Source organism: Cryptomeria japonica, chromosome 4, assembly GCF_030272615.1.
Source record: "Cryptomeria japonica chromosome 4, Sugi_1.0, whole genome shotgun sequence".
NCBI classification, from domain to species: Eukaryota; Viridiplantae; Streptophyta; class Pinopsida; order Cupressales; family Cupressaceae; genus Cryptomeria; species Cryptomeria japonica.
This window is the reverse complement of record NC_081408.1, coordinates 334,863,589-334,874,533: the sequence shown is the minus strand read 5'-3', so window position 1 is coordinate 334,874,533 and position 10,945 is coordinate 334,863,589. Positions and strand designations below refer to the sequence as shown.

Sequence of the window (10,945 nt, the reverse complement as noted above, 5' to 3'; positions counted from 1 at the left end):
GAGCCAACAAATACCGGCGACAACCAACACGTTACCAATCCAATTGTACCTCATCATGACACTGCAAGCCCAAAGGAATTGCCAAGAAAGTAGCACGTCCATCACCTCCAACTTGCCTGAACGAGTCACCACCACATCGACATAGATCAAAGAGATATTCTCATGATTTGAATTATGAAACCAACACCTCTAAATGATCCCAACGGGAGAGAGGAGAGTAAGGAAAACACTTGGCAACAACTCAATCATTGGTAGGAATTTTAGGTTTCTCTTCCTGAAGAAGGAAGTTAACATGGTCCGGGAGGGAATTATGGCTCCTCCAACATCTCAAACCTAGAAGATTTAGGCCAATGGCCGACAGGGCATCCACCACTCTATTTCCTTCCCTGTGGACATGCATGAATTTAAATGAATCAAGCCTAGAGATGACCCTCATGGTGTCCCTGATGGTTCCCTCAATGGTCCAATTAATCCTATTCCGCCCTTTGACAACATTGATGATGAGGTTGGAGTCACCCTCAATGTCCATAATCCTGATTCCCATGGTGAGGGCGAGACAAATTCCCCAGGCTAAGGCCATAGATTCAGTCTGATTAGAGGAATGCCCATTCAGGTTACCTGCATAAGCAGCAACAAGGGCCCCCAAATGGGTTCTGATAACCCCTCCACCAACAACCAGACCCCCCATGACAACCCCATCAAAATTGAGTTTGAAATGTGTAGTCAGAGGGGACTAGACCGTGCTTTTCCTTAGGAGTCTCTAAGAGCAGTCAAGAAGAGAGAACGAGGGGGGGATGTTCCAACATCTAGCAATTTCCCAGTCCCAGGTAGAGGGGGGCTTGGAGGCCACCTAGGTTTTAGAAACATAGATATTCTCAAGAATCAACTTAAGGAATCGACCAAACACAGTTCCAATTTAATATAAGAGTTTTATTACATCCATGTCTCTTAGTATTATGTTAACATTATATAAGAGTTTTGATTATGGTTAGGTTTAAAGCTCAATTAGCTTTGATGTAAGAATAGGTTTGAGAATGGAACAATGGGTATCAATTGAAAACATATTTTGTTTTAGTTGTGTTTGTTGGGCTTAATTATTACAAATTATTTATACTTAAAATATGAATTTTAATATTGGTGTAATGTCACTAACAAATACAATGTTACACAAATGTGGTCTTTTGTGGTACACATGCTACAAAGTTAATAATACAAAACTTTATATGTTTTTCTCTTAGGCATCAACAACAAATATATTTTACATAGTCAACCTCTAATATTAATTGTTTTCAAACATTGTGCAAAAAAATTGTAGTGCAGAAACATTTTGCACAATTTTTGAGTTGAAATTAATTTTATTTGTTCTTAAATTCAATTTACTTATATTTTACACAATTAATCCCAACAAAGAAACTTTTCATTTCCTATAGCAACACCTGTTGCCTCTAAAATATAATTCAAACAATATTTGACTATTGATGTAACCATTGCACCTTGTTAAGGTGCAAATGCTAGTAATATGTAAGTCTACATAAAGATAGAATATATTTTTTTTCAAAGAAGCAAGACAATGCCAATCTTATTATTAAAAATTATTTTGAAAATGACTTATTTATTTTAGATCTTGATTAAAAAAGAGATGTTTAAGGGTTTAATAAAGCGTATTTCCATTACATCTACGTCTAATGAGTGATACACCATTAAAAACATTAAAAAAAATAATGATTAAACCACGGTATCAATATGAGTATAGTATATACAAGACCATGTGAACCCCGAAAATTAAGGAACGCAATTATTGAACCCCGAAAATTAAGGAACGCAATTATTGAACCCCGAAAATTAAGATTGTCAAGCTCGAAAAATTAAGACGAGACTATTTAATAAAACGTCCTTTATTTCCCTAGGGCTCTGTTGCTCGTTGCTGTTCTTGTCAAGTCTCGATATGCCGGGCCCTACACAAATAATTCAATAGTGACTGTCAGCGCTGGCGACGAAATTGAATGACACATTGGAGGGGTATTTCATTTTATTTTTATTTTGACCTCGACTTTTTGGGTATTGCTGTCTGCGTCAGAGCCAACTGTATGAGGACAAAGAAATATTCGATAATTGACTTTTTTAAAATACGCTATCTGTATCCGACCCAACTATATGGAGACATTGAGCGCATGGAGGACCCCACTTTTTAATGACTTAAGCTGAGATGAAAACAGGGAACTTTCTCACGGTACTCCGTATGCATTGATTGGCAGAAGGAGGGCCTATGGACTTGACATAAAGCTAGCCTTAATTGTCCTCTATCCTGTGTTGAAGGAGAGCCCAACTTCCGCGCTCTTTCCACCATGTTGGAATGAGCTGGGGTGCAGTTTTATCTTTGGTCCACATTGACAATGGATGGAAAATAAGCCATAAATTAAATTTGATGTTCAACTGTTGGGCTCTTTCCATCATGTTGGAACCAGCTGGGATGCAATTCTGTCTTTGGCCCACATTGACAATGGATGGAAAATGAGTCATAAATTAAATTTGATGTCCAACTGCCGCGCTCTTTCCACCATGTTGGAACCAACTGGGGTGCAATTCTATCTTTTGCTCACATTGACAATGGATGGAAAATGAGCCATAAATTAAATTTGATGTCCACCATGTTGGAACCAGCTGGAGTGGAATTCTGTCTTTGGCCCACATTGACAATGGATGGAAAATGAGCCATAAATTAAATTTGATCTCCAACTGCCGTGCTCTTTCCACCATGTTGGAACCAGCTCGGGTGCAATTCTATCTTTGGCCCACATTGACAATGGATGGAAAATGAGCCGTAAATTAAATTTGATGTCCACCATGTTGGAACCAGCTGGAGTGCAATTCTGTCTTTGGCCCACATTGACAATGGATGGAAAATGAGCCATAAATTAAATTTGATGTCCAACTGCCGCGCTCTTTCCACCATGTTGGAACCAGCTGGAGTGCAATTCTGTCTTTGGCCCACATTGACAATGGATGGAAAATGAGCCATAAATTAAATTTGATGTCCAACTGCCGCGCTCTTTCCACCATGTTTGAACCAGCTGGGGTGCAATTCTATCTTTGACCCACATTGACAATGGATGGAAAATGAGCCATAAATTAAATTTGATGTCCAACTATGACGCTCTTTCCACCATATTGGAACCAGCTGGCGTGCAATTCTATCTTTGACCCACATTAACAATAGATAGAAAATGTGCCATAAATTAAATTTGATGTCCATTTGATGTCTCCATACATGACCTCCTATAAATACCAGATTTAAAAGACAAAGATAAAAGCCTTTCTGTTCAGGTTGATTGATTTTCTCTAACAACGAAGATAATAGCACTAAGATTTTCTTCTCTGTTTTATTTCTTCCTTTTTATAGGATGGCCGAATATTTCTTTTCTTTATGCTGCTCTTCTTGCTGCGGCTCTTGCTGCGGTTTACCTTCCCCTTAAGTTTCCCAGGAGGTCATCTCTTCACCAGAACAACCTCCTGACCAACAAGAATCCACTATCACTATGACTGATTTTAAGAATCTTCTACAGAAATTCATTGATATAGGCCAGGTTCACGATCTCATTCAGGTTTTAGAAGAGCTATTGCAGATCGCGGTAAGTTATCTACACATGTTTCTTATTGTTAGAAATATTATCTTGTATAATAGGAAACTTTGCAATTCTACATTTAGAATATCTATTGCCTAACAGTAATTTTAGTCTTTGCTTCTCTAATTTTTTCTCCTTAATTTATACTGAGTATAAACGTTCTGTTGTCCAATATAGTCGGGAGAGAAGAGTGTTCGAGGGCCTAATTCAGTAGTAGATTCTTATATCCAGGATGGCCAAAGAATCCTGGAGATGCTAGATATAATCATTGGCAAGCATCTTGTAACGGTAAAATTTCCATTTTAGAACTATAAAATTAATTAGTAATAACATTCGTCTATGACTTACCTCTAACTAGTTATAAATTCTTGGATTGCTGTAACTCTTAACATTTGAGAAATTATATTAAATGGATGTTGATTGTCATACCTTATATGTTCTTGGAAAATTTACGTACAGAAAAAAATTTCTACATATGGCGCAATTGCAGAGATAGAAAACTTTTTAACAGAAGTGCTGAAAGACACTAAGAAAATTCCCTCCGTCGGAATACCATTTTCTATGTTGGGATCTGTATTGGCGAGATTTAATCAGATGTCTGAAAACAAGAGTGACTGCCTTGAATTGTTAAGAAGAATGTTTAATCTTGGGAGGCGAATTCTGCAGTTGAATGAAGAAATTTCATATCAGATGCGGAAGCTAAGCGAGGGAGTCCAGTGCATATTTGTAGGAACTACTATTTGCATCTCCCAACTTGCAACGGCCAATATTTTCAGGTCAGTTCAAACCTTCCCTCAATAGTTCTCGTTTCTTCTTCAAAGAAGAGATGGTTTTGTTTTGTCGTTTAATCAATTATGGGAATTTCAAGACGTCCTTCCAGTTGCTCATTTTACAGTTATGTCTTCGAAAATTAATATGTTCAACAGATGGGGCCTTGAAAGATCTCTATCTCCATTTTAGTATCATTTCTAGTATCTACTTTCACAATTGCAATATTCTAGGCCACCTTTAGTGATAAGATGCATTCATCTTCATTATTGTAATCTTTGAATTTTTTCCTTTAAAAATTCAAGTTATCAATAATTGTGTCATGAACATCATCATTCCATTCATCCATCTCCTCTTTCCCTTTTCCAGTCACATTGGAAGGCCCTACATTGCAATTCTACTAACTCATGAGTTTTACTTTACTTTTATCTCCTATTATAACATATGTCTCATAATGTTCCAATATCTACCATAATTCCTTCAACTCAAATTCTAAATTTTGTAATTTCTTTTTGATGGTCTTTTGTTTGGTTTTACTTATACCTTTGTCTTAATTTTTCTTTTACCTTGGTTATCCTCTTCTTTGCATCATTATGCAACTCCATCTTTGTATCTACAATCATAGCCATAGCATCATTACTCTATTATGATCTTTGCTTGTAATCTTAGAAAAGAAACAAAGCCTCTAGGTGAAGGAAAAGGAAGAAAACACAATATAACAACAATCATAGATATTGATTTTAGTTTTTATTCTATACTCTATTAATTTGTAGATTAGTTAATGTTTGCAATAGAAAAGATCTTGTACTAGAAAATAATCCTTCAAACAAAACATAAGAAAGAACACATAAATGAAGAATTCATTATAAGCTATAACCAATATACAATGAATGTCTTTTTATACTCTAGAAAAAAATATTTTATAAATTCTCCAATTCCTATCCTTTCACCCTCCAAAACTAAACCAATCTAGATCTATAGTCTAAAAGTATTGAACATTAACAAATTCCATCCTAATCTAACTCAAAAAATTGTGATTAGACGAGGTTGCAACTCCGCTACTAATAATAGTAATGACTCTTCCCTCTAAATCTTCAACACTTAGTAATACCCATTAATTCAATGGTGAATTAGTTTAAAACATTCTCCCTTCTTTTTGAAATGTTAATCTCTTAGTTCAATGTTTTTGTTTAAGGGAAAATTTGACTTCAAGAAAACTAAATGCAAAGAAACTCAAGAACCCAATTGTTTGTGTTTGTTAGATTCTTTTTTTTTTTTTTTTTTTTTCAGAGTTTATATTGGTGATGTAGGATTTGTTTTTCTCTAAGATGTTCTCGCATCAAACATCTAGGTAGGAGTCTGTGAGCATAGCAATAGAAAAAATGCTTGATATTATAATGAAAAACAAGGTAAAATATTTTATCATTATTCTTTAATGAAAGAGAATAGATATAAAGAAAATAAAAAGACAATTGTTCCAATTGCTTAACCACCACCAATGCTAACTACATGATAGTCACCATAACTACTATCTAACAATTTTAACAATGTAATAGAAAGTACACCAACACAGTGCCTAAAATTTTGGGCTAGATGGTAAAACCATCTATTTGACTTGAACGAAGCTATTGTGATTCCTTCCACTAAATAATTGACCTTTGCAATTTTTTAGCATCTGTTTGACTTGAACAAAGCTATTATGATTCCTTCCACTAAATCAAATACCTTTGCAATTTGTTATATTTTTTCTTCCCCTACTTCTAACTACTTGTTGGTTTATATATTATTAACCCTTGCTAATGAGTTATCCTATTTTCTTATGTTCTTGTGGGCTTAGAATCAACTCTGCTTGTCCTTCTCCATTTCTCATCTTTTTGACCTTTTAAAAGGGAAAATTTAGTTGTTCGATTATTGTTTCTATCATTTTCCTTAAATTTACCACCTTATAAGGATTTCTCCCATTCCTAATTTTCCATGAAGTATATATGGCTTTGCTTGCTCATAAGGCAACTGCTCCTTTGCATTTTCCTCCATGTTTTCACACTCCTTTACTCTTGCAACAATAGTAGACAAAAAAGTTATGAGAAATTTTTTTTTTGTCAATCATTCTCATTTATTCTATAAGGAAGAGATGATCTTCTTGTATCCTTCCTTCAACTATGGAATTTTAAAGAAGTCCCTCTATTCACTCCTTATTTGTTGTGTTCTCTAAAACTAATATGATTTTATCAAATATATCAGCCCTAAAGATCTTCATCTCTATAGTAACTCCATTCTCTAATGTGGATTGCTTCTGCAATTGCAACATCTTAAGGTTGAACTTTCTTAGATTGCAACATTTGAACTTTTGTCTTCTCCCATTCTAATCATCAATATTTTCCTCTTCTTCAAACTAACATATCTCAAAATCTTCATTCAACTCGTCTTTTTCCTCTTATTCAAAAATTTAATGAGACACATCTATGGGTCTTCCAACCACTAAATAATTCTACTAATTCATTAAGGGAGTTAGTTTTCCCCTTTTCAATAGTTCCATCTTTGGCTGCTTTGCTACATTCTATGGCTTTCCTCTTTGAAAACAATTCTTTTTCACAAGGTGAGTATTTACTTTGACCATTCTTTTTACATTCTCACAACCCTTCAATGTCTCCACTACAATCTTCTTTTTCTTTGCATTCTTATTAATGCATATCTTGTACTACTCTCATATCCACTATAGCTCCTCTAACTCAAATTAAAAAATTTAAAGCTTCCTTTATTCATCTTTTATTTGCTTCTATCTTTAACTTTCTCATACTACTTCTTTCTAATTGAGTATTCTTTTTTTTCTCAATGCATGACAAAGCTCCTCTTTAGATTTCTACAATCATGGCATTCTTTCCCTCTTCAATTCATAGAACTCTTATCATGAATTCTCTACCCATTACATCTTAGACTATTCCAACATAAGATAGGTACAATCATTGTTGCTACAAATTAGCTATTATGTTCTGACATTTAATAGGTCAAAATATAATTTCTATTAAAAAATAAAAATAAAAATCAAACCTAACAATTGATAAAAACATTCTTTTAATTGTATACTCTATTAACTTACAATTAATATAAAAATAAATATAATATAATAAGTAATTACATTAAAAAAATAAGTCTATATTACTATATTGATCCTTCAAACAAAATCTCAAAAAATACATTGAATGTTTTTTACAATAGACTATAAGACCAAATAATTATTTACCAATTCTCCGATCTATCTCCAATCCCTCGAAAACTAAACCAACATGTATTTATATTGAATGAAGAGACTTTCCCTAAATTCTCAACCAACTCAATAACAACCCTAACAAAATGGTGAATCCGTTTTACATGATCATTTGAATAGTTTTATATGAAGTATTGCATGTGACTAATAAAAACCAAAAAGTCTATTTTGTTTGAGTTGAAAGGGTAAGGAGGAGCCTGGTACAATATAATGAAAATGTATAAATTCTGTTACAAGATTTCAACAGTAAAAGAGTAGCAAAAAAAATTTAAGTTGTTAATATGGATTTTAGTTAGAATTGACGTAAATAACAGTAAGCCAGTATGAAAAAGTGTTTGTTTATATAATAAATACAAGCAGGCTAAAGTTTCTTTGCTTTTATCTAGAATCACTTTATTTCTAGCATTGGGGATCTATTCAATCGACACACTTTATTTATGTTTGAATTATGTGAAGGTTTCTTATTACCACAGTCAATGCTGATAGTTTAGAGGATTTCAAAGCCAAAATGGACGGCTTGTATAGCGACATCCAATTGTTGACTCTAATTGACAAAGGGAAAAGAGTGCCAAAGATTGCTTCACAATCAAAGAAAATCTATGGATTTGAGAGTGCACGGGAAGATGTAATTCAGCTTCTTGATTTGAATGCACGAGATTCAATGCCAATTGTTGTGGTTGTCTATGGTTACGGAGGATTTGGTAAAACAACACTAGCTGATGCCGTCTATGCACACATTAACCTCCAATCTTATAAGCATTGCAAAATTCATTTGGATCAAGATTGTACATACAATGATCTTAAGCTCCTCCAAGAGCAGATTGTGTATGGATTGTTCAGGCAGAACAAACGAGTAAAAAACTGTGACCAAGGCCAAGCAATTTTGTACTCACTTTTCAAAGAGAACCCTAATCAGCCTTTATTTCTATACATTGACAATGCTCTCAAAAGTAGAGACCTTGAAAAACTTTTACCTCAAGGCTTGGGTGGTTGCCTTCCAGCGAACAGCAGAATGCTTGTTACTACTCGAAAACTCTATGAGACAGACATATTTGTTGGCAGGAATATTGAACGCCGACAATATGATGTAAATCCTCTTCCAGTGAATGAGGCCAGAAAACTTTTGTTGGAGAAAGTTTCAGACTACAATGATGAACACAATATATATAACCTCGTTCAGCTGTGTGGTGGTGTTCCACTTCTACTAGAATTAGCTGGTTCACAATTGGCTATAAATAGGGGGAATACAAAGAATATAGTGTTAGAGATGCTTAATGAAGGAGAGAAGGTCAAAGAGAAAGATATAAGCGACCGTATGGTTGGTTTTGTATTTGACAGATTGTTAGAACCTGTTCAAGAGGCTTTTCTAGATATTGCATCCTATTTTTATAATAATTGGGAAAGTAGACAAGTGGCCAGCATAGTTGGAGAAGAGGAATTCAGAGCTCTAGAAGCTGCATCATTCGTCAAGATATCTGAAGCCGGTAATGTGATTGTTCATGACATAATTCGAGCAAGGGGGAAAAATATATCAGAGAAAACCAGAATCACAAACCCTGAGACCTTATTGGAATGTTTGAAAGATGAAGAGGTATGTCATACTTACATTGTTTGAAATAAATATTATCAAAACACATTTGTTATTCACAATCATAATGATGTTTATGTTTTATTTTTGTGCAGACACTCAAAAATTTGAAAGGCATTTATTTTAGTAAAGAATATGAGCTTCCTCCCATTGAAATTAATTGTGATCATCTTAATCGCATGAGCAATTCATTGAGAGTGCTAGCTTATCAAGGCTCACAAATAGCATTCCGAGAGAAATGTAATATGCCATTTCAGCAACTCAGATACCTTCAAATTTCGAGTAACATTCCTGATTTACCAGTGAAGTTCGAGAAGCTTGAGCATCTCATCTTCTACGATGGCCCATTCCCACGAGACATGAGTTTGTATGAGGTAAGTTCTGTTTTCTTCAGAGCATGTTTAACATTTCAATTACCTTTGAGTAGATTATATGATAACACTTTGACAGCTTTTTTCATAATTATTGTGCAAATATGTAGTTTCCTCCAAGCCTGCGCATTATGTACATTGAGGATTCTTCTAACAACAGAGCTGCGTATTCTAAAATTCCTCCTAGAGTCGCTCCACATTCCTCGCTTGTACAATTAGTTTTAGACGGTTTCAAAAATATGCTTTGGTTACCAGATGGACTGGAAATGCTAAGAAAGCTAGAGGATTTGAGTTTACTATATTGCCATCAGTTGAGGGAACTCCCAGCCAGAATTAGTGTTCTCAGCAATCTAAAAGTGTTGACACTAGTGGAATGCAACAAATTAGAAGCGTTGTCTTCAGATTTCGGGCAGCTTAGCAATTTAGAAGTGTTGACACTGCATAAATGCAATGAATTGAAAGCTCTACCTTCAAATTTTGCAGAATTAGGGAACCTAAAAGTGTTGACACTATATAAATGCACTCAATTGGAAGAGTTGCCTTCTGACTTTGGGCGTCTTAGCAATTTAAGATGGTTGCAATTAGAAGGTTGCTATGGATTAAATGCATTACCTACTAATTTTGGAGACCTCCTTTCATTAGAATATTTGAATTTGAGAAATTGTTCAAGTTTGAAAGAGTTGCCTTCAAATTTTGGACAACTTAAAAATTTGGAAGAGTTAGATTTGAACTATTGTTCTGGGTTAGAAGAATGGCCAGCGAGCTTTGAAGATCTCGCAGAAGTGAAGGGGGTGATTTTGATAGGTTGTTCTTTGAAATTAAAAGAATCATTGCCCCATAATATTAAAGGCATTGATTGTATTATATATGAGTAAATAATTATCTTTACTCTTCAATTGTTATTTTGAGAGGGTTTTCCATTATTTATAAAATTTGTAATATAAGAGTTTCTAATTTTCAGATGGCTTTTCATTTTATTAGTTTATGATTTCAATCACTGAAATTAATATTAATTTTCATTCAGAATTGTGCGACTCAAAATTTTTAAAATAGTGTTACTTTTTAATTTTAAAATTTTCTATTGACTGGTAGAATTTAGGTAAGTATTTTAATAAATTTCTATTACAAAAAAAAATATTCAGCCAATCAATTGAACTAGGTATAAATTAAAACAGGTTATAACCTTTAATGTATTCCGCCTGCCATAACAAAACATTGACCGTTGTGATGCCCATTCATCCCTTTCTCCTTTTTTACGGTCGCCTGTTTTTACTCCCTCAACAAATTTTCTTTCGTCTCACAAGTTATTTTTTAATTACAAATGGAATAT

General features: G+C 34.1%; 1 protein-coding gene across 3 annotated transcripts; it reads left to right on the top strand.

Annotated features, from left to right (window-relative positions):
- Positions 1-3,288: 3,288 nt before the first annotated feature.
- Positions 3,289-10,511, top strand: LOC131063591 (disease resistance protein TAO1). Of its 3 annotated transcripts, none has more exons than XM_059219814.1 (6): positions 3,289-3,629; positions 3,855-3,911; positions 4,083-4,399; positions 8,113-9,247; positions 9,340-9,618; positions 9,726-10,511. In XM_059219814.1, exons 1-6 carry the CDS (start codon positions 3,537-3,539, stop codon positions 10,488-10,490), a joined length of 2,646 nt encoding a protein of 881 aa, XP_059075797.1. In that variant the 5' UTR covers positions 3,289-3,536; the 3' UTR covers positions 10,491-10,511. The 3 variants fall into 3 exon arrangements, with proteins under 3 accessions (XP_059075797.1, XP_057853436.2, XP_059075798.1); XM_057997453.2 differs by having other exon boundaries at positions 3,290-3,629; positions 3,801-3,911; XM_059219815.1 differs by lacking the exon at positions 3,289-3,629 and having other exon boundaries at positions 3,800-3,911; positions 4,114-4,399.
- The last annotated feature ends 434 nt before the right edge of the window (positions 10,512-10,945 follow it).

Excerpts from the sequence above, each read along its gene's own strand:
- LOC131063591 (XM_057997453.2), top strand. The coding sequence starts at position 3,537 with ATGACTGATTTTAAGAATCTTCTACAGAAATTCATTGATATAGGCCAG. Across the intron at positions 3,912-4,082 it reads TTGGCAAGCATCTTGTAACG|AAAAAAATTTCTACATATGG; the intron begins GTAAAATTTCCA and ends ATTTACGTACAG. Across the intron at positions 9,248-9,339 it reads AATGTTTGAAAGATGAAGAG|ACACTCAAAAATTTGAAAGG; the intron begins GTATGTCATACT and ends ATTTTTGTGCAG.